This window comes from Mauremys reevesii, linkage group 10, assembly GCF_016161935.1.
Source record: "Mauremys reevesii isolate NIE-2019 linkage group 10, ASM1616193v1, whole genome shotgun sequence".
NCBI classification, from domain to species: Eukaryota; Metazoa; Chordata; order Testudines; family Geoemydidae; genus Mauremys; species Mauremys reevesii.
In genome coordinates this window covers 25,853,475-25,877,890 of record NC_052632.1, presented here as the reverse complement: position 1 = coordinate 25,877,890, position 24,416 = coordinate 25,853,475, and the positions used below count along the sequence as shown (strand labels likewise).

Here is a 24,416-nt window from a genome sequence, read left to right as displayed (position 1 = left end):
ATGCATCTGTACACAAGACAGGTAGCTATGTATGATTTGCACAAAGCGTGTTTTATAGGTATGAGCATACTTTTTCAAGTATGGCACTTCTCTGGAAAGGCCCTTAAGTTTCCAGATGTTAGTCATTCAACGCAGACTACACTATACTATATTTAATGCTAGTGGATGAACGAAAGTCTTTTTACCTGCCATGGCTTGAGTTCTCCTACAACAGCTAATGCTATTGCCAATAACTAAGTCAGTAGCAGGGAGCTGTATTCCTTATGCTGCAGAGGAATCTCAGAACCCAGGTCTTGGCACGTAAAATAAAGAATTTTCTATTATTTTTTTTATCTGAGCTGTATTTCTTTGTAATTAACAAAAGCTTTTCATTGGTGCTCTTCACCTTCAAACTTCAGTTGAAACAAAGAAAATGCTACTGTGTTTGAGAGATTTTTGATCTTCAATGGTTGGCTAGTTTGCATTACTGAAAAAACACCCAAGACTTTATTTCCTCTAGAGGAAATAGAGGAAGGATCTGTTCTATTAATTTCAGCAGACAATAGTATTCCAAAAGTTTAATCAATGTACAAAAATAGTATAAAAAAATCAAGGCCTTTAATAGAAAATATTAGTCTTCAAATTAATTAAATCTCTAGATTTGCTTAACAAGAGTCACCATAACTGGAGAGAACATCCCTTAGAGCCTGAAGAGGATTTGAGTTATAAAATAACTCAGAGTTCTTATCTATTCACAATAGGTTTAATAAATATTTATTCCTTTTATGTTCATTTTTCCCGCCAACTATAACCATCTTCTTGTAAACACTCTGTCACTGCTTACCACAGTATGCTGAACAGCTACTTTAGCTGAGCTATATAAAGCCCAATGGGCAATTTTCAGAGGCACTGAGCACATTCTCTGTCTGTGAAAATCAGGCCACAAACACCAATATAATTTCTACTTAAACTATTAATCCCTTCCCAGAGCTACAGTGCCACATCTCCTCTAGCAAACACAGCAATCTACATGGCCAAGAATCCTGGTTATCGAGTTTTTAAAAGGGTAGCGCAAGAGATCAGTTATACTGTCCACTGCCAGGTATTTTCCTTTTTGAACTCAGTCTTCCAAAGAATGGTAGTCTTCCTCATCCCTCACTTCTCTGTACTTCATTGAGGTTTCCCCTTCAGGTTCATACCGGACCATTTTAATATTCAACATTTCTGCTAGTTTTTGCGCAGCAAGTTTGGCTTGCATTTCCTAAAACAAACACACACAGGAAAGAGAGAGACATAAGTTAAACTACAATTTGTTATTCATCCTGGATATCAAAAACCTACTAGCTGAAAAATAGAAACATTACAGAGTAACTGGCATGATCACATTAAGTTTCATCCCAGCAATTCCTAATATCTGCAAGAAACAGTGGACAGTTCCTTAAATTTAAACAAAAATATCTTTAATATTTTGATTTAGAAATGATTTCATTTTATTACTTGAGCAGCAGCTTCTCATGCTGCAATTCTTACATAAGACCTGCTTCTACTTGAGCAAGATCAGGCCTATGTAGAGATGTGGCCTACCAGAGTCATCACATGACTGAGAAACAGAACTCCCATGCTCCAAACCCAGCTCTGACAAAGACTGTGGCCTTTGGCAACTCCCGTAATTGTTCCAGTTCCAGTTTCCCCCTTCGTAAAAAGGGGAAATAACATTTACCTAAATCACAGGAATGCAGAGATAATTAATTAGTACGTACTTATAAAATATTAAGCAGCACCACACTGAAATTAAATAGCCGAATACCAACAAGTTTTTACTAGTTGTCTAGTTTTAAACATTACCAGTCTGTCATCATATGGAATTCAATGCCAACATCCAGTGCCAGATCTCTGTTCAAAATGAAACTTCTTTAACCTCCAGTGACTACAAAGAACTTGGTCATTGCCAGTCACAGTGCAAAGAAAATCAACTGTAATTACTTGCACACCTTTCAGATCTATAATACTGGATACTTCTTTTGCCTTCATTAGCCTGAATAGGTAATCCAGCATGCGCTAGTGACTGGTATGTTTGTTACTGAGCATACTTTTTGAGTTCAAATCACAGAAGTGACAAGTAACACTGTAATGAATTGATCATTACTATATGCAAAGAATAATGCTAAATTTTATTCACTGCTTGATAAACAGCTCTAAAGAATGAATTTGAAAAAAAACCACTGACAGAATAAAATAGAAAAATTAATCTGACCTTATAAAGAGTCTGGAAGTCTCAACTGACTAACATATGAAAGGCATAGCCTTTATACTGTGGCTTTCAGAATGGTCCCAGCAATATAATTACATTTTCCAGACCAAACAGTAACACCGATTCGTACCTCATAAATTTCTTTTTGCTGTGTCTGAATTGCTATTGATTCTTCTATGGATAACAATTGGGTAGGTGCATGATGAAGTGGTGGCAGCCGGGCTGCTGTGATGTCATCCAGATGTTTCTTATCTCTAAGACGTCTTTCTTCTTCAGAAATCGAAGACCCAAGTCTCCTAGGTGAACGACTAGGTGAGGAATCATGAGATGAGACACTCCACTCAGCTGGTAATCTAAAAGGGATCAAATGTGAAGTTGCGACCCATATTTGCAATGTGAATTTAAGACATAGTTTTAATTCTAGAAAGAGTCATTTCTGATACAGAAAGACTAAGAGACAGTATAAATCAGGTCATATTATAATGTACCACATAAGTGAACAATAAGCCGAACTTTCATAGTACTTCTTCATGTAAAAAGGTAATTAATTTTCACAACACATTTATAAGAAAGGAAACTTTACCAGTGAGGAAAAATTCATGGCGAGGTTAAGTGACTTCCTTGAAGCCACAGAGTAAATCACTGCTTTAGCAAGGATTAGAATGAAGGAGTCCCCAACTCAGCAATGAGTCTATTAGAATATGCTGCCTCTCTCAATCTACCAAACACTATCTACTTCAATTAACTTCCCTGAGGTTGAGGACATTCATTTTCTCACAGGAAATGCTCCAGCACATTGAAGGATCGTGCCTTACTTAAGTACAATCTCTCTCTACACACAGGTTTCTAATACTAACCATAAAATCACATACTACACAGACACCTGGAGTCACTCTTTCCTGCCTTCCTCTGAATATCTGAAGTTTTTAATCAATGGAAAAAATGAACTAGCGATTTCATACAGCTTATAATCTTCTAATACTTTCAACATACTTTGTAGTGGTCTGCAGCTACAATAGGTCCATCTTTTCAAGTACATGAAGACACTGTGATGATGCTCCATCATGCATATCAATTATTTCCAGCATAGCACCTAGTAAAGGTGCAAAACTCTATCATATCACCAACTTGTAGCAAATATTCTTCCGGGGAAAAAAAATCTCTGCCAGAAGTTATACTTCTAGTTCTCTGTTTCTGCTTATTTTGTGCCCATAAAATGGCAATGGCTGGGAGTCAGGGAAACTTCAGGTAGTCACTGTTGGAAGTTTCCAGACAATTTTGCCAATACAGAAATTAAAATTTAGAGTGATCCTGAAAAGCCACCCACTATTACAGTTCAGTTGTAATCCTAAAGGAATATTTGCCAGTTAAGTAATAGCTTTGTAGCATGGACCAAAAAAAAAAAAACCCTTTAAGTGTTGATGATGATTATTTATTACTTGTGGAATCAGGAGACTAAGCAACACATTTTAAGATAACTTTTGAATCGGGATTTTAGCCCCAGTCCCCACATGTGGGGGACTAACACATTAAACTAGCATACCACAAAATGCCATATGTCTTTTTGATCATCTAATTCTGTCAAAACAAAGCAAAAGCAAAAAGCATTTACAGTCGCCAATTTTATATAGATAGTTAGTCCTCCTATTTATGAGAAACTTCTCTATTCTGTAATACTTACATGTTGGTTTTAAATTTATTTTTTGATCTTGGGTTCTTAGCTCTTGATTCTAGAACTTCAATATAATGTGGCTTTTTTGGTGCCACCGTGGGAAGGCTTCCAAAGGGATTATTCTTAAATTTAGTAATGTCCTGTTCTTTTTCTGATTTTCTTTCACTGTTATTCCCATCTCCAACTGCAACTCTTTCAAATGCCTCAACCAGCATGTCACCACTGTTGCCTGAAGCATCCACTGTACTTTCTATTTCACCCAGAGAACTGTATTTAGGTATCTGCTGGTCAATTTTCATCAGGCTGATTGAGGATGAATTTAAACTGGATTTACTTTCGTGAGATTTTGCATGGTCTTCGATCATACTCCCTATTTGATCACGTTTTTTATGGCCCTTTGCAGAAGCCGTATGTGTGTCTCTTTTCTCGGTACATTCAGCTTCCTTGTCTTGGAAAACAGTTTTAGAAGTTTTGTTTACATTAGTAGCAGAGTTTTCATAAATAGATGAGAAAACTTTATTTGTTGATTTGTCCTCACTCAGGGCAACTCTTTGCTTGTTTGTATTAATCTCCTGTTGTTTTGTCTGAAACTCCAGTCTAACAACAGACAACAGTTCAGTTGTTCTCCTTAATTCTTCATGTTGTGCTATGGCAAGCTTCAGCTTTTCAACAAAATCAGAGATCTTTTTACCTTTATCTGGAAGTCTATAAATAAAAGCCCTAAAAATAAGAAAGAAAGAGTTACGTGAGAACCCTCAGTCTTACTTCTGATATTCACATATGTAATATCCGATGGATAAAGTTAATAGTTTCATGAAAATATTAAAACATTGCTGGTTCCATGACATAAAACATTCTGAAAACATTAGAATTCTAAAGTTTGCATAAATGCAAGACATCTGTAGTTTTATAAGTTCATGACTATAGCAGAAAAAAAGTAATCATTTTACCAAAACAAGTGAAGATTATTCTGAGCTGAATTAATGGTATGGCAAATATTTTACAGTGATTTCATTTAAAAGATCACAGAACTCGGAGGGCAAAACACAAGACTGAAGTGAACTGTGCTATGATTACTGAAGATATTTATCAATTGACTTTAGAACTGTGAACATATGTAAAATTTGAGTATACTTCTTAAACTATTGTCTTGACAGCCTTACCCAGAATAGTCTTCACAACTCTATTATGTTATCAAAGCTATCTGTAGCAAATTAATCAGAGAAGTGTATGTGTGTGAAATCCAACCTAGAAATTTATGCGATTCTGACACAAATGAGTAGCATTCACAACCAGTAAATTGGGTCCAAGGAAGTTTTACTGACTTACTAACAGGTAAGTGGCACCGGGCCGGAGCCCAAACTCCTCCTGCACTCCACACCACAACTCCCTGCCCTGAGCCTCCTGCCAGACCCAAACCCCCTGCCCTGAGCCCCCTCCTGCACTCTGAACCCCTCCCTGCACCCCTGCCCTGAGCCACCTATACACCCCACACCCTTCTCTGCCCCAACTCCTTGCCCATAGCCCCTTCCTGCACCCTCCCATCCCCCACACACCCTTCTACACCCCAACCATCGGCCCTGCTTGCAATTTCCCCACCCAGATGTGGCCCTTGGGCCAAAAAGTTTGCCCTCCCCTGCCTAAGAGAATAGGGCTAAAATTGCACATTTGTGCAGGATGCATGTTTGTTCTAGTTCTTCCTTTTCCCCCACCCTTTAGTCTTCCTTCACTGGAAGGAAAAAAAAAAAAAGATATGTCTTCATACTAAGTTAGCTACCTCACTGTCATTTTTTAGAAGGGACCAGGCACTGGAGTTTTTACCTCAGCATAGCTAGTTGTAATCAATCATAGCCCCACTAATTGGGGTTTACCTCAACTAGCTATGCTGAGGTATAAAACTACTTGTGTCTCATCTCCTCTACAATTTTACATCAAATTAGCTATCTCGATGTGAAACAAGACATATCTTTTTTACAATGAACACATAGCCTAAGATTAGATACTACCTCTCTATATTCCCCCCATAAATTGCGTTCCCCTCCCCACTTTGGCCTTTACTCATTAACTAACACACACACACACACACCTTTTATTGAAACGAGACTAGAAAGCCTCCTTAAAAACAATGTATTTCTGTAGGTAACATGTCAGATTTGACAATCATTAAAGCCTTGACCCCGCAAACATGTAAACATATGGGGTGGTTTTACTCATGTGAGGAACCCCATTGACTTTGAATAGCGTCACTCATGCTTAAGTGCTTGCAAGATCAGGCCCTACTAAAGCAAAAACATCACTTATTTATTGTTCTTCACTGGTTCTTGCTCCCAGGCTCAGGATCTAAGTGATCACCACGTGTTGGGTCAGGCAGGAATTTTCCCCCAGGTCAAATTGGCAGTAACAAACTTTTTCACCTTCCTTTGCAGCGTGTGGGTGCAGGTTACTTGCCAGGATTAGCTTTGTCTACCTAACAATCATTTTCCTGCCACTGCAGGGGCTTTGGGCATTGGTGCACCTCAGTCCCACCTATTCTCTGCCTGTGGCACCTAACAGTCTAGTTTCCTGTAGACCGTAATACTTTGGTCACTGGGTTTAGCGTGTGGGTGCTGCGTCGTGTTGGTGGCTTGTGATACACAGGAATCAGACCAGATGATCCGGTCATCCCTTCTGGCACTGAATTCTACAATAGTCTGATCCTGTAGTGCTTGGACTCCCAAATCCTTCTGTCCCTTATCACAGCACTCTCTGTGCTTGGCAACAGCTCCCGTGAGGTGGCCCTTTCAATAGGGGAAAATCATTATGACTCTTGGGCCTGTTCTGCCCACTGAGTCCGATCTGTGACCTGGTTGTTATCCCTCTCAAAAGGGCACAGCTCCTGTCACCGTGGTATCCACCGTCCAAAGTGACAGCGGACAGTGGGGGGACGGGTGCTCATGTAAAGTCACTGGCAGGATCAGGCTTCACTGTGTCATGTCTGCGTGTGTTGGAGGTGCTGGCGGCTGTGGGGGGAGAACACGAGGCAGGCAGCTGTGTGTGTGTGTGCACGTGTTAATGTAGGGGAAATGATAGCGGTGTGTTGGTCTTGTGGTAGTGGTGCCTCTATGTGTGTTGGAGGTGGTGGAAGCTGGGAGCTAGGGGACAGGACAGAGGACTGATCCGTGCGTGGGGGGGATGGGGTGACAACGGTGTTGGGGTAGTGGTGTGTCTATCTGTGCATGCTGGAGGTGGTGGTGGCTGGGGGGGAACAGGAGGCAGGATGATAGCGATGCATTGGTGTTGGGGTAGTGGTGAGTTTGTGTGCACGTGTGTGTGTGTCTGTGTTATAGGTGGTGGTGGCTGGGGGAGGCAGGAGACAGGGCAGCTCTGTGTGTGCACGCAGGTGTGGTGAGGATGACAGCGGTGTGTTGAGGTAGCAGTGCGTATCTCTGTGTGTATGCGCATGTATGTTGGAAGTGGTGGCTGGGGGGGGGCAGGAGGCAGGTCAGCTCTCTGTGTAGGGCAGGGATGACAGCTGTGTGTTGGGGTAGCAATGCATCTTTCGATGTGTCTGCGTTGGCTTGGGAGGTGGGGGAGGGCGCATTAGGAAGCAGGGAACCTGTGTGTGTGAGGCGGGGTGTTGGTGTAGCAGAGTGTGTGTGTGTGTGTTGGAGGTGGTGGCTGTGGGGCAGGAGGTAGAGCACCCGTGTGTGTGGAGCAGGGATGACAGCAGGTGTTGGGGTAGCAGAGTGTGTGTGTTGGAGGTGGTGGCTGGGGGGGCAGGAGGCAGAGCAGCAGTGTGTAGGGCAGGGATAACAGTGGGGTGTTGGGGAAGCAGAGTGTGTGTGTGTTGGAAGTAGTGGCGGCGGTGGGGAGGGGGTGGCAGGGCAGCTCTGTGTGGGGGGCGGGGATGACAGCGGGGCGTTGGGGTAGCAGTGTGTGTGTGTGTGTGTTGGAAGTGGCGGCGGGGGGGACGACAGGAGAAGGGGCAGTTGTGTGTGTGGGGCGGGGATGACAGCAGGGCGTTGGAGTAGCTCTGTCTGTGTGTGTGTGTTGGAAGTGGCGGCGGGGGGGACGACAGGAGAAGGGGCAGTTGTGTGTGTTGGGCGGGGATGACAGCGGGGTGTTGGGGTAGCTCTGTCTGTGTGTGTGTGTTGGACGTGGCGGCGGGGGGGACGACAGGAGACGGGGCAGTTGTGTGTGTGGGGCGGTGATGACAGCAGGGCGTTGGGGTAGCAGTGTGTGTGTGTGTGTGTTGGAAGTGGCGGCGGGGGGGACGACAGGAGACGGGGCAGTTGTGTGTGTGGGGCGGGGATGACAGCAGGGCGTTGGGGTAGCTCTGTCTGTGTGTGTGTGTTGGACGTGGCGGCGGGGGGGGGGACACAGGACACGGGGCAGTTGTGTGTGTGGGGCGGGGATGACAGCGGGGCGTTGGGGTAGCTCTGTCTGTGTGTGTGTGTTGGACGTGGCGGCGGGGGGGGACACAGGAGACGGGGCAGTTGTGTGGGGGGGGCGGGGATGACAGCGGGGCGTTGAAGAGAAGGTGCGCGAGGGCAGCTCTGTGTGTGTGTGTTGGGGGCGGGCAGTTGGTCCCCGGCGGGAAGCAGTTGCGCCGGTTACCGCCCCCCTCTGCCGCGCGGGCCCGTGCGCGGGGAAAGACCGGCTCAGCCCCGCCCCGGGGCGCTATCCCGGGGTCTCGCCCCCCCCGACCCGGGGCTCACCGAGCGGCCAGCAGCCTCTCCTGGCGCCTCAGCATCTCCCGCAGCTCTTGCAGGCTTCGGCCCCGCAGCTCCCCGCCTTCCCCTGGCGGCGATGACATGCTGCCGGCCGGCCGGCTGGGAACGGGCACGTGCCACTGCGGGGGGTTCCCCAGAGCCGGCTCCGCCAGCTGCTTCCGTTGCCCACAGGAGGCCACCATGTTACCGGAAGGGACGGTACGGCAGCGGGGTCAGAGTTTGTTGAAACGCGGGTGTGTGCGCTGCTGAAGGCACCGCCCCTTCCCTGGGCCCGTAGCCTGTCGTCCCGCCCCTCTCTAGGTCCCGTTCTTATACCGCGCGCGCACACCCTCCCCCCAGCCGGATGGGCCCCGCCCATCCCTGGCGCCTTCAGTACCTACCGTCCACAAGCCACCACGCCACCCCGACCCGTGTCTCCCCCCCTCCCCCACCATCCCAAACGTGCCCAACCCCCCTTCTGCGAGTCTGCCCCCTAAACCTCCGCCCACCTTCCCCTGTCTGACCAAACACCCCCCCAGTAAAACCCCTGCATCCCCCACACAGACATTATAACCCCCCTCAGTCCCTTCCCACACACAAGCCCCAGGCTCCTCCCTCCACTAAACTTTCCACACAACCCTTCTCCAAACCCTGATCACCTCCCCCTCTACATGCCCCTGCTGGATCCCATATACACAAATATACCAACTCATGACCAAACCTCCTCCTCCCAGGCCCCCTTATCTCTCTACCCGCAACTACTTTGGGTTCTAATATCCCACATCCCTGCCAACTGCATTCCCGCTTTGCACAGAACTTCACACTCACCTTCCAGATAACCGTGTATAGGGTCATACATTGTGGGGTACTGTATCTTAAAAATAAACTGTCATAGATGATATTGGAAGCAAAGCCAGTTGTGAATGCAATCCTTCGTCACCCAATTGTGTTCTACCTGTTCGGACCAATGATGCAGCCAGCTCAGGCTCTGCAATATTTTTTCTACTGAGATCCTGATGTCTCATTTTTCAACCTAGCCAATCAACGATTACTCATGCAGTGTTTTAATTCATTAGGGACAAATCTTGTTCATTCCTCCATGACAGCAGGAACGAAGACAGAGAAGAATCAGTGTGGTGGTTTCACTGTTCAGAGGGCAGGATCAGGCTGCTTACTCAAGTCTGAATTGTGGGGACTTTTACAAGTCCCTCCACCTCCCAAATTAGCTCTTGGTAATGGCTGAAAAAGCAAAAAAGATGGGAAAGGACAGCATCTATACCTTCTGTTCAGCACTCTTAGCAGCCTGCATGTATCAAAGTGGAAAAGTTGTTCCTTTCGCTCCCCCAACCTGGGTGCTTCTGCAGTTAGAAAGCAGACCCTACCGCTGGATAGAAAATTTCCTAATGCCTGAAGCAAGTCATTTTGTTAAACTTTCTAGTAGTACTTTAAACAAACAAACAAGGATAATAGAAATTAGCTGTCTACCACCCCCAGAGCAACATTTATATAATGTTGTCATATTCACTCAATTATTGTGCAATGGGGCACCCCTTGTAAAGTGACTGGTGTCAGAGAACAGATACCAGGATGAGATTCAAAATGGCAATTTTCAAATACATCTATATTCCCCCAAAACATTAACACAAGACAACCAGCAAAAGAGGAGAAATGCACTCAAGACTACAGGGAGTGGGACTTAAACAGCAGGAACCAGGAAGAGAGGGGTGGATTGAGAGGAGAAGGAAGGGAATTGAATGAGGATGGTAGGGTGGCGCCAGTTTCCTATTTCAAGCTGAGCAGTGCAGATGTTTGAAAAGATCTGTGGCTTGTGAACCACAGGTTGCTGACTTCTGCACTAAATAAATCAAGCGACTCAATTGAGGCAAAGGGCCCTGAGCCCATCAGAGTTCAACTCAAGATGGATCCCCATGTCACAAAGTCTGCATTCTTGGAAGTGGTCATGATGTTCATTGCAAGGAACACATTTTGTAGTAAGCTGGATGAAAGAAATGGCAAAGAACAGAAGCAGATACTTGTGTCCAGTGTTCAACAATCACTTTACTGAGAAAGTAGTGAGGGTCTAGATTTCTCACAAAAATTGATTATTTGCATTTTTCACTGGTAAAAATCCAGCCATTTCCATTTGTTTCAATGGACATTATCTTTTAGCTGACTATAGGACTTTAATTAGGACTCAAGATTTTTAATTGTCAGGGATTGCTTAGTAAGGGTAAAGGTGGAGATTACAGGGATTTTTGCAAATTGACATTTTCTATTGACTATTTTTAGTTTGGCCACAAATTTACATTTTGAAAATACAGGTTTTTATAAAATGTAGTGACAATGGATACATTTCTACCTTTTTAAAAATTTCCCAAACGAGGACAGAGAATTTGAAGTAAACAAACATTCCTCTTCACAATGCAAGAGCTAAACCTTGCAACACTAAAAAAGCCAAAAGTGAAACTGACTCCATGGACTTTCAAACAGAGAAATGCAAAATCTAAACAAAGAACACAAGACAGTGTCCTTGTTATGTCAAACTTGTTTTAAAATATCTTTGTGCATAATACGCAAGATAAATATAGAACTTCAGACTCCATTGGTTTGCTTATTTTGTTTTTTCTCAACTGGTTGTTATGAGTGCCATGATCTTTATTAAACCCACTCCATCTAGTAGAAATAATAATAAAGACATTAGCTGAATGGTGGTTCCCAGGTGGCAGATTTGGGTCTTTTAAAGTTTATCCCAATAGAGGCCGCTTGGTCCAAGTACTAGTAAAGAGACACATTTCTCAGAGATTGTTAAAACAGTTGTTTTATGAACAGGATGAACTGAAGGCCAATCCCAGAGGGATTGAGGGAGGAAGCATGTTAAAATGACTATCCACCCCTTTGTTTGCTCAGCTGGAAGGTGAATGGAAAGGCTGAGGGCCAGGGGAAATGAGATTAATCAAGTCGGCAGCTACCCATTGAAAAAAAAAATACCATGATCATGGTGAGAAAAACCCAACTAAATGACTATTGAGTGGATTGTATCAGTGCCTGCTGCCCCTAGGCCAGATCATCCCCTCCTGCAGAAAATCCTACAGGAGAAGGAAAAAAAATATGTTTGCCCCATTTCTTCTTGATCATTCTGTCAGGGGAGGCAGGTTTTGCCTCTGACAAATAGGCAAGAATACTCCCCCCTCCCCAATTTAGATGACCCCGTGGAAGCTGCAATAGGCCAAACGAAGGCTCTAAGTCCCCTGCATCTGCTCTGAATTCTAGCCCCTCCTCTGGCCAACTCCCAGTAACCCTTTAGACCTATAAATGGAACTTTTTTAGCTTACTCTTCACACAGCAGGATGATGCATATCCCTCAGCTCACCTCCTGCTGCCCTATCTCTGCCTCTTCTCCTTGTGCAAACCACAGAGAAAGAGGTGGCAATGTCATGGAAAGAGAATGCCTCCTTCTTCTGTAGGGGAACCGGGAGGCACACATACAGAGGCTTCTTTTCATGCACAGGTCTAGGCGGGATGGTCTACAGCTCTATCACTATTACACGTTGAGTTGCTGCTGTGTAACTTCAGTTCAATCATTATTACATGTGCAGAAAGGTAATAGCACTTACAATTTATATTTCTAACTCTAAACTGCAACACCACCATGCAACCGTAGGAAAAATGGTGATGGGGATGAAATCTCATGTTGCAAATTACCAACATGAATCATCAGCAATGATGTGCTGGATACAAAACATGTGAGAGTTCCCTTATGGCATCACTCGTAAGGACAATCACTCAGACTGTGACATTTGTCTGTCTTTAGCTAGCATCATTAGGAAGAATGCTGAGTATATGATGCCTGTATTAGGATACGATTTAGAATTCTCTTTATTGTTTAAGTATGATCAGCAATTTAGGTGGAGGTCATCAAGTGATCCAGCTATAGAAAAGAATGGGGTGAATATACATTCCTGGTCGAGTTTGATCTTGTCACTTATTCAGCAGAAGCCATTATGGATGCCTAGGCAGTGGAAAGCAGATGAAAATGCTCAAAGGTAGAAATGGATCTGAAACCCTCTCCTCACTCCTACCTCCCTGCTATGAACTGGCTTTTGGAGCAATTGCGGGGAAGGGGAAGGTCATGCATTCTCAGGCCTTGCCAGCTGAGAGTACAGAGAACTGTTTTTCAGGAACGAAATGCCCCAAACAGCCCTGTTTCCAGGACAAGTATATGTCATCAGACTGAACATGGTCAGCCTAATACAATCTAGGGACTTTGGCCACTTCTTTTTCTACTGGGGTTCAGAAGTAGCATATTTACATTGCACATCAGTAAGGTTGCCAATTTTGCTTGGACGTATTCCTGGAGATTTCATCACATGACAATCTTTAATTCCTAGAGACTCCAGGATAATCGTGGAGGGTGGCAACCCTACACATAAATAGTATTTTCATAGCTTGTCTTGAAGAACGTTTTCTTTGTGTTAGAGCATGTTTTGCCTCCACATTAGAGGGGAACATTTCTTCCATTTACCTACTATTTTCTTGAACACTTTGTTCAGCACTCATATAAGGTGCTTCGTATTTCACAGGATTGGTCCCCTTTGTTTCTTATAGTAGTCGACTGTACTATGCTCCCCACTTTGGATATTGTCCCAAGAGAAAGTGCTATCTAATAACAGCTGACAGAAGGCGATAGTCTGTTTTCCATCATGTCTGAAGTCAAATGCAATTTATTCCTCAATAGTATAAGAACAGTTGCTATGCAATTCAGTATTATTTGTATGGCAAATATCTTGGAACCTATAAGAAAATCCAATTATAACAAGAGCAAAAGAGAAAGAAAATCCACTCTTCTGATAAATAAATTATAATAAATGAAGTGACAGATGACACAAGGATAGGAGAGAGGAATATTGCTCTTTTTATAGGGAGACTAGGCTTTCAAGTAATTAGGCAATGTATCCAAAAGAATATTGTTTGACATATTACCGGTATACAACTCATTGGGGACATTCCAATAGAGATAGATGTTTGCATGTGTTGAATTTTTAATACTTCTGGAAGGTACCAGACTGAAGCTCTCTATCCACACCAAAGGATTTTTTCGGGGTGGGATATATAGGAAAAAGGCTACAGCATTAAAGCCGGTCAACATTTTTCAACTAAAAAGTTTTATCAGAAAAATGTGGATGCATCAAAATTGTTGATTTATCAACTGGGAAGTTCTAAAAAAAATAATAAAAAAAAATCTTAATTTAAATTGATATTTCAAAGCAAAACTAAAAATATTAAATTTTGACTCAAAATGCCATTGACTTCTGGGTTTTGGAAACAAAATTTTCCATTTTCCATTTTTATTTTTTTCTAGTATCTCCTACTTAAAAAAATTAAAATAGATGTTTCCATCCTCTTTCCCCCTTCCCCCCCGCCCCTCTGGTGGTGTGTGTTCCTACACTGATGATGGTGAGATCTCCTGAACAGCCTATGGGCTTAATAAAGGGCCAAACTTTGTACACTTTTTAACCTGCCCATCCACTCATAAAAACTCCCAAATGTCAAATCAGTGACTTAACCCCCCTGTTCCCCCTTAAAAATCCAACCCCCCACCCAGAAAATCCTGGAATTCTTCATGAAAGCTTAGAAGTATTAAAACCTCCAGATTTAACAAGATTTTATTAGTGCATTTTGGCACTTTACAGGAAAACCAGAGTCCAAGTCTGAGAGGCACCCCAAAGCTATCAAAAATGCCCATATAAAAGTACATCTCAGAAAGTATTAGCTAAGCTATACCACTTAGTTTACAGAACTTATCTTAAGAAAGCAAACAACACTGCTCATCATTGATTAGTCCCTGGTTCTAATCTTTGCTATTGCTTGCATATTTATAAGACTCTTTTGAGGCAGTCAACATATTATTTGCTTCATTTAAAATATGCTTTTAGAAGACAATATACACTCATTAATATGTCTGATTAATAATGGAAATTTAAGTTATAAAAAATGGGCCAATTTATTCTAGTGGTATAACTCCAGTGATGTCAATGGAGCATCATCCCTGATGTACTTGGGAATCTGTCTTCATCTGCCCTTGGTTTAGACAACAGAATGGATAGTCATTTTTAGAACAGTTTTTTTGTGTTTGTTTTTTGAGGGAGAAGGGACCACTATGCCAATTGTTGTGTATCCAAAACAAGTCTACATTCTCTTTTCTTTAATTAAGAGCTTCATCTACTTGATACTTAGCTCAAAGAGCAGTTTTCAGTCCTAAACAAGGGAGTGATTTCCTGTTCTCAAGAGGACATCTGCCAAAGGAAACATTAACAAGAAAGTCCAAGAGCCAAACAAATCACTTTCAAATTCATACATGTTTAGCACCTAGAAGGGTTTGTAGGATAAGTTGTTTCTATGATTTTTATGGTAAACTTATGTTATGTTCTAATTAGTGCTGAGACACTAGAGTTTAAAAATTCATATAAAATATACAATATTTATTGCAGTTTATCCTTTTCAAATCCTACATATTGTAGATATTAAAATGTACAATGTAATTATTATTTATACAGTGTATATGCAAACTGAATCCGCAAATGCTTTTTTGAGTTAAATACAAGACAGCTGATAACATGGTTTAAATTACAAAAGAATATGGGAGTATGAACACTGTTTTGTGATCTAAATAAAACGATATAATTTACTCTTACATATTCAATGCATTTTATAGGACCTAGCTACATGGATCTCATTGACTATTCCAGAAACTCCCTAATTTCCGGTGTTGTAAGACATATTTATCCAAACCAGTGTTGACAAACAGGATATTGAATTATGAAAACATTTTTACAGTTTGACTTAGGTACATATACTCAAAGGCCCGAAGGACCCACTGATCATCTAGTTTGACCTCCTGACAGTGGAACTATGCTGATTTACACAAGCTGATGATCTGACCCTAAATCTTTAACTGTTCTCTGAGTAACAAACTTTTTCCCCCTCTCCCTCCTTCATCATCAAAGACCACACATTATCCATCCATGAAGTCTGAACAAAATTCAATTATAAAATCCTTGTCTTTTCTTTTAGTTAGTGATTTCTGTGCAGCATATCAGATATCAAGATGTTTTTAATTAGTACATAGTTTCTTCAGTCCTTTTCATTTAGTTTAGAAATTAATCCATATTTCAAATTATTCTATAAATCATAATATATTTTTTAAGAGGAAACTTCTACAAGGAAGACTCAAGATCCAGTTGCTCTGAAGCAAGCCCAGTGCAGTTTCACAGTCAGAGTGGTTGATTTTTTGCTTTACTCAGAGTTAATGAGACCTATATGACATTTTCAGAAGAGATTCCACTGAACCCTTTGAAAGCATAATGAATTTCCTTTTGATATTTATAATAAAACACAGCCCAACGTTTTCCCCATTCTCTCACAATCTCCAAGCAAATGCCACTTGCTGAGAAACTCCCCCATATGACTGTTGTTTCTGAACCTTTGCCTATGTAACTAACTGCATTGGGCTCCATTATGATTTAGGGGAAAAAAGGGTTAACATCTTTTGTAACCATGCACCTTTCACTCATCTTTTAATTCAGTCTTCATCCAGCCACCTTAAGCTTAAAGATTGCTCCCATATAATAAACCAGCCTCATCACATGATTAAGATAAACTGCTTGTGGAGCCATCTTGCCATGTAAAATGTCAAGAGATGCTTGTGTAATGAACTGTGGACACCAGAATCACAAGTGGGATTCAGTTCAAAAATCTTCAGCATCAAGATCACAGGCATCTATCACTTGAACAAAGTAAGACCAATGAGGGCTTATCGACACTTGAAACACTACAGCGACATAGCTGCAGCGCTGTAGTATTTCAGTGTACGCACTACCTGTGCGGATGGGAGGGGTTCTCCCATAGACGATCCACTTCCCTGAGAGGCAGTAACTAGCTCGATGGAAGAATTCCATCAGCCTAGCACTGTCTACACTGGGGTTAGGCTGACTTAAATACATCTCTCAGGGGCGTGGATTTTTCATACTCCTGAGCAACTTAGCTGGGTCAACCTAACTTTTTAGTGTAAATCAGGCTAAGTTATGAAATAGTCTGAATGGTTGCTACTATCAGCCACCAGAGGGAGTGATGATCACATGCACTAGGCAAGCATACCATATATGCATTGGGTATACAAAAATCAACCACCATCAGAAGAGTTCTGTGTTGCTTGAAGGCTTGTCTTTCACCAAAGTTGGTCCAGTATAAAAGTTATTACCTCACCCACCTTGTCTCTCACTATCATCTCTGGCACATATTAAGGTATTTGAAGATCCTGCCAATAGTTTCACTTCTCATTTATAATTCTGATAAACTTCAAACTGGCTGTAAGATGGTGGAATCCCAGTTCAACCAGCTTAGTCTCTCAGAAACCACTAGGGCACCAAGTCTTAGGCACCATAGTGTAATTCAAGGAAAAATCCTCCACACAAGGTTAAAACAACAGTTACCACTGATGTCAGGGTGTGAGTAGTTTCAGTGTATTTGCTACCTGGTCACAAGACAATTCCTCTGGTTTGCAGTATAAAAATAGCTCCTCATTTCAGGGGTCTATAGAAAGTAACCCATTTTAATAAAAAGTAGGGGGCCTTGTCCTCAGGCCCTTTCCCAGTGGAGCAATTTCTATGCCTTTTCACTAGGAGAAACAGGTTTATCCCTTCACTGGTATTAATGCAGAACCAGTATTTTAGGAGTTTTTTTTCATTAAACATTTAAGAGCTATTTCTATAGTAGCACAGATTATAATAAAACACTTTAGATAAGCAGATACTATACCGATCTCCAGCCGACTGTATTTGAAGTAATTTACATATTCCTTGATTTTTTTAGGTGGCGGGGGTCGGGGAGGAAACAAACAAACACTTACTTTGAATTTTGAAGGTACACCTCTACCTTGATATAACACGGTCCTTGGGAGCCAAAAAATCTTACCGTGTTATAGGTGAAACCACGTTATATTGAACTTGCTTTGATCTACCAGACTGCGCAACCCTGCCCCCCCCCCGAGCACTGATTTACCGCCTTATATCCGAATTCGTGTTATATCGAGGTAGAGGTGTAGTATAATACTGAACTTTGCTTTTTATAAAATGAACATTTTCAGTGTTCAGAAGTTGAAGTCCAGGTTCACTAGGCCCTAACTCTGCAGATTCACACACACAGTGAGATCTACTGTGCATATGAACTTGCAGAATTGGTGCCTTAGTTGATATTCCATTCCATTGCTTTGGTCTCTTCGAACAATTAATGTTTCTGAAAGTGTTCCAAACTATCCAGTCACTTGTGATTCGGTCCTGAAAAATGTGCTATTTTATTTGCTGGTTACAAAGTGCAATTTCAAGATAAACTTCTCTAACAAGCATCCCAAAACATGAAAAACTTGGGAGTAAGCAAGACATTTATTAGATGTAAATTACTGATCATTTTAATTAAAAACACGATCTCTTACTTTGTTTCTACAGCTGGTGCCAAAGTTTAAAATCTTGGGTTAAGGTTGGGGAACACATTCATTTTGTGAAACCCTGAGGCATGCCTAGTGTCCTCCAGTAATAATATGAAATGTTAGAGCAACACTAAGTAACAGTACATTTTTTAAAATAAATGCAGCTGTGACTAATATAAAGTTACTCTTTTTAAAAACTCATTTTAATAAAGCCATAAGAAAACATTTAAAAATAAAATTAGCATTATTTTTTAAACTCTGGGATTATAAACAAGATGTGAAAAAGCATCCCTGTATTCAAATACTCACATGTAGAGTAGATGGAGTAATTTCTGCTGGCACATGGAAGTTGGGCATGAGATGTTAAGCCAAATTTTGAAGAAATAGTCTTCTCAATCAAAATCCAAAATCACATAACAGAATAATGCAGCTACTGCCCTTTGAAGGCAAAATTCTGCTCTATAGTTATCCATTCCTCTTTCCAGGGCAAAATGGGCCAAGAACAAATCCAAATCCAAATGAAGGGCCTTGACTACAAGACTTGGTCCTGATTCTACAAACATTTATCAGTGAATATAATTGCTTACAGCTAACTGTAGTACAAACCGAGGTCTCAATCCAACCAAGCAGTGAAGCTTTAGTGCTTACTACTGAGTAGTAAGCAATATGTTCACTAGCAAGTGTTTGTAGGATCAAGTTCTTTGATAGTTATCTAAGGTACACAGCTCCGCTGTAAACATTCTGCAAAAGAATGTTGGAGATTAGTGAACCTTTTGGGGGCAAACAGAGCCTTTAGGACTGTAACAGGTGATCCATCCAAGAAGAAAAGAGGTGGCTTGCAAATCAATGCCCTTTTTCAGGAGAATTATAGATTTTACACCTAATTATATTAGATTGAAAATAAAATAAATTACAGCTTCATTTTACAGAAAGAATTTCAACACACAATCAGAAAAACTGTACAAGTCTCTCCTTCAATGTGTTTGAAATATGACAAATTGCACTAAACAGCTTCCTCTCAAGAAGCAATACATATTGCATTTTCATGCTGCTCTTCTTCCATAACCCCATGCAAAACACTAATGTCAGTAGCAACATCAGATATGGAGCTACTAAAAAGCCGCACACAGAAAATGTTGAGCAAAACTCTCAGCTGCTGGTCTTCTCTGTGGTTGCTTAGCTTAATTCTTATCAGCTGCAAAAGGCACTTGCTTATTGAAGGAATGCACTGACTTGTGTGTTTAAGATGTATTATTCTTCACAGTAAACTCCAGGACTCTCTTGAATGGGGTGTATGTCCTCACAGGTCTTGAAGTTTCAGGAGACCTTCTGCTGTCGATGTTTGTACTACTAAGAGATGAGAAAGACATTTTAACTGTCAAAGTCTCTGAGGTTCAACTTGTTTTGCTTAACATGTCAATTTGGGCAGCTGACTGTAAACTTCACTGCAAAGAATTTGTGTCCTGAAGGTTCTTTTTGATACTGGCTCTAGAAGCTGTAATGCACGTTAGAAACACACCAGATATCTTTTTAAATGTCATGAAGAACTCTTGATAATCTTACGCCAGATACTAGCAAGTTTGGGATGTGAGCATCAACAAATCACATATTGGACTATATAGCAACACAGGTGCTCTAATTTAGCATGCTTGTGACATGGAATTAAAAAATAAAATTGACTGTAAAATGTTTCATAAAAACTAAACTAGGTATATGTCATGGATAAGTTTCAAGAATGGGAGAAATCAGAGCTATGCAAAGGCTGCTTTGAGATCTAAAGGGGCCCCAAGAAGCACCACAAAGAAGGGTTTGTCAACTTCATAGTGCCATTAAATTACGCTCTAGGCTCAAAGTTGCCAAACAAGTTGAAAAACTGACATGGCAGTTTTTATATCAGGAGGGCAAATTATATTATACAAGATAATTTACTGATTTCATGTGCCTACTTGCATTCCTCAAAATTAAATATTTATTTTGCAGGGCTGTTAAAATGGATTAGTGTACTGCTGGGTGTTTTAAAAATGGCAAAGCTATTGGGGTTTATTGTTCATGGACAATTATTACTTTTTATTTTAAGTGCATTTTGAGCAAGTTCTATCCCCCTCCTAATGCAAGTGCACAGAGCTTTGGTTATAGCCGAACTAATATGGTTCCACTGAAGCATGCAAGAGAGAGAGTGTAGCCCATACAAATAGGCTGTGAAGACACCCTTCCCCTCAAAGCAAAGAAAGCGGTTTAGGTAAAGGCTCAAGAGATAAAACACAACTATGCAGATCCACTGGCCAGTCCCCATGTAGGGCTGGGAGCATGTACAATAACTACGGCAGCCTTAAAAGGAGCTCTACTGCCACTACTCAACCTTTAGAAGGAGTCGCCATTTTTTCCTCCCACCCCTGAAGCTTGTATTAGTCAGGCTTGGAACAGGATTCACCTAGTTACACACACGTAGTTCAGCAGTTAATATGTTAATAGTTATATTGTAATAGCTTTCAGAGGAGCTCGTACTGCAAACAGTGGTCAACAATATGTTTTTTCCTATATTAGGTTCCTGTAGTATTTCAGATAATATCTAGCAATTTTAAGCAAACACTGACTTTTTAAAATAGTGATGGACCATGTATGTTCTGAATACACAACATTAGCCTAATCTGAATGACGGATCAGCCAAATTCCAGTACTGCCCAACATTCTAGATACTTTATGCAACCCAACTGAAGTGCTAAACTTCTGCTACTATGTTCTGCTACACTCACGGTAGGAAAACTTGAATGCTATTTTTCCTACAAGTCACAAGAACAATTCTTTGATAGCCCCCAAAAGATGGAACTCTAGGGGTCTAGGTTTAACTCCTTGCTCATTTCAACTTTTTGTAGTTAAATACTCCAGGAGTCTCTACCATGTTCCAGCCTTTAAAGGAAAGAAACATGTTTGTTGTAGGTGTCAGAAATTAAGTCAATGGTAAATATCATTTCTATGCTACACACCACTCTGTATGCCATGAAGAAAAAGATCATTAAATAAAAGCATGTTAACTATTAGACTGCAGAAAAGTTCTTGAAAAATTACTGTTGGTAGAGATAGAAACTGTTGTTCCAAATCCACATGCTATTTTAATGGATAGGTTTATTGACAGAGTGATTTTCTACAGAGAACTCTTTCCAGTAAAATTCGTTGAAGTTCTGAATACCTAGATGGAAGATCACATCCTACTCCGATCTCTCTCGTTTCTACATTAGTCCTTGGCTGGGTTTCCATTAAGTAGTCCAACCTGTCTTGTAATTCTTTATTCTGGAAAAGAAGGATTTTCTGCATGACCTTTCAAGTTGCATTTTCCGAGAAGACAAATAAGTTTAAATGATTTCAGCTCATTAACATTGTATTCTCTCTTTTAACTAATGAAGTCCAGTATAAGGCTTTCTTAAACAACATTCTAAAAATATTATTTAGAATACACAAAATTTACTTATTTTTGGAAAATAAAGTTACTGTGACTGTAAAACATAAGTCAATCAATGACGTTCATATAGAATGCTAGATTTTTTTAACGTCTCTAAAGTGTAAATGCATAACTATGTTAAAGAAGTTCAACATGAATGTGAAGATTATTTATTACATGCATTCATGATGATCCTGATGTCACAACTATTTCTGTTTCCATATTCAAGACCAGTTACTACATACAGTGAATTTACATAAAGAAAATATCAGACATCATGATTCTAACTCTAACAGTTCTTATAAATCACATCAAAACAATTTTAACCCTTAAAAGAGTAAAGCTAATTTAAGTCCTTACCTCGCATTCTAGAAAAGAGATTTTTTCTAGAAGCTGCTTTATAAACAATTCCTTTTGCATGATCTTTTTCTTTAGTATTTCGATCTGTGAATGAAAAAAATAAGGAAGATCTTAATTCAAAGAGGTTAAAAAAAAAGACTTTATTCCATAAACAGAAATGAAAACTCATTGGATTTCAGTGTGCCGCCAATATTGTACTTTCTGTTCTAGAATGTGTAGATATTCCAGAACAGTTTGAATTCAAAAGGGTCAGCTTGGATGGTTTATACCATGGTCACAGCCATGCACTAACCTGGCTTATGGCAGATGCCATGATCATACATGTGTACTAACATGGCTTCTGATACTTCATGCATTTTTAGAATATGGAAAGTAAACAAAAGTTTTCAAGTAACAACTAGCTGATATAAAAATATGTAACAAAATAAAACAGGAACTCCATTACAGGGTTCAGAGGACTCTGCTCTCAGGGGTTTTGAACTCACCCAAAACTTTTATTATATGGTTGCTAATCTCTTGCCCTTTTTTGGCATTTATTTAGCATAACATGAAAATTAAAATATTTCTATATGAAAACTTTTATATTTCACAGTTGTGGAAAAAAGTCATTACCAACAATTGCTTGTCAGATTGACGATAAAATAACAAGAAGAGGCCACCTCAACAGTAATGTGACATTTTCTGCCCTCTGTAGGGAACATTAACATCGATATAGTGTTAATAACTTAAGATTCTCCCCTTCATTAGGGCAACCTTTCACCACTCAATTTGTGCAAACTTGTCCTAAAGCTAATTTACCCAGCTACAAGAGGATCTCCCTTGAGTAGTGGGATCCTTGCATATTCTAGAGCCACGGTAGCAATTTTTATCACACGTCCCTCCCAGTCACCACTGCAATGGATGTGGCCAGAAAAAGATGGGCCTGGCCAGTATGCCACAGAGCTCCCAGTTGCAGTACCAGTCCCTTGGGGTCACTGATAGCTGGCTCAAGGCTGTTCTTAATCTGGGGGACTGGTTCAGCTCAAGTAGCCTCTGAAAGCCTCTATTGTCCCCCTGCCAAGTTGTGCTGATGCTGCTTGCCTGCAGCTGAGGTTCTGGCCCAATATGTGCATTTCTGTCTCTTATGAAGGAGTATTTTTAAGAAACCTGTCGACTGATTGCTTAAGTGAGTTCCACTGAAGTCGATCTGAATGCTGTTTAGAACAGAACACTAGTATAACTACTCAATTTTGTGTTTTGAGCTGACAAGATTGAAGAGATTAACACTGAAGGCTTTGCAAAAGTACATTCTAAAAATCTAAAGGAGAAAAAGGGATGCTGCTTGTTGTGTGTGTATGAATATGACCTGAATGATGTAGTTTCAGGCACAAGAGAGAGACACAGCATCAAGAGTGACAGAAGATAGCCCAGGTTACAGCCTACATTACAAAAACTACACTTTTCAAGAACAATTTCAGGTTAACTAGTTGTGCCACTACAGTGGACCAGGTATAGCCTTAAAACATTGTTTTAAAACCATTCATGATACGGCTAAACCGTGCTAGCTGTGATGGTTGTTAGTACACAGTTTCTGTACTATAGGCTAGTACAAAGAGGGAATTTTGGAGGGAGGCCTCAGAGGAGCAGAAATGGACATTTTCCAGTACTTACTACACGTATGTAAGAAGTGATACCTGAACACTGCAATGCAAAACCAATGCTACATCCAAAGTACATGAATTACTTTGTTGCTCCAGATTTGTATGTTGTATTAAACGGCCATTGTCTAGACTTTAGGCCTGAAATTTAGGTTATTAGTAATACACTAATATGTACTAGTAATAAATGACTTAATACACGAGACTGTACCCCTTTAAGAACAAAATAACACTACTTAGTTATTCATTCTATTAACAAATAAATATTTTAAAATTAGTTTTTAAGTTATTAATGGTATTTTCTAAACTGTTTAAGGATTCCTTAATGGTCTGGATGAAGGAACACTGACAAGTTTTATATTACTAGAACCACTCCCCTATATTATTAAAACTGAAATTTCTTTTAAATATAGTTTTTTTTAATTTGCTATATATACGTTGTTTTCTTAATTTATTTCCAACATGGACAATAATAATGAAGTCAGATTAACTTTTAGGTAACGCTGGTAGAAATTTTTCAATGAAAAGATTTTTGGGTGAAAAACCAAACAAAAAATAATTAATGAATTTTTTTGACAGGCTCTGCTTTCAGCTTCTAAATGCTGTAATGTTTTGCTTCCACTGCCTGGAAATACTTAAGAACCACCTTTTCTGGTGTTTTTTTTGAAAGGTCACATTTCTGTTTACATCCCAACTATATTTTGGAATTTGAGTCAATGGTGTCCCTCTAATATAAAATACAATTGTTGGTATAAATATATTCTTTTTAGATTAAAAGCTATATTTTAAAGGGTGCAAGTCATGTCCTATGTGCAGCAAAAGGGCTGATAGCCAATAGCATTTATTGGATTCTGCACTCTGTATGAAGCTAAGTCACGTCAGGACTTAAACAGTTAAGTTCCAGTCCAC

General features: G+C 40.6%; 1 protein-coding gene across 1 annotated transcript in view; it reads right to left on the bottom strand.

Moving 5' to 3' along the window:
* Window positions 1–577: 577 nt before the first annotated feature.
* The window catches only part of LOC120373317 (myocardial zonula adherens protein-like), an 86,440-nt gene continuing 62,601 nt past the window's right edge, over window positions 578–24,416 (bottom strand). Inside the window, exons 11-15 of the mRNA XM_039491591.1 lie at window positions 21,871–21,954; window positions 21,262–21,362; window positions 3,912–4,622; window positions 2,361–2,583; window positions 578–1,240 (exon numbers count right to left, since the gene is read on the bottom strand). Of these exons, the coding sequence (XP_039347525.1) occupies window positions 1,100–1,240; window positions 2,361–2,583; window positions 3,912–4,622; window positions 21,262–21,362; window positions 21,871–21,954 (1,260 nt within the window). The 3' untranslated portion in view covers window positions 578–1,099. The remainder of the gene's footprint in view (window positions 1,241–2,360; window positions 2,584–3,911; window positions 4,623–21,261; window positions 21,363–21,870; window positions 21,955–24,416) is intronic.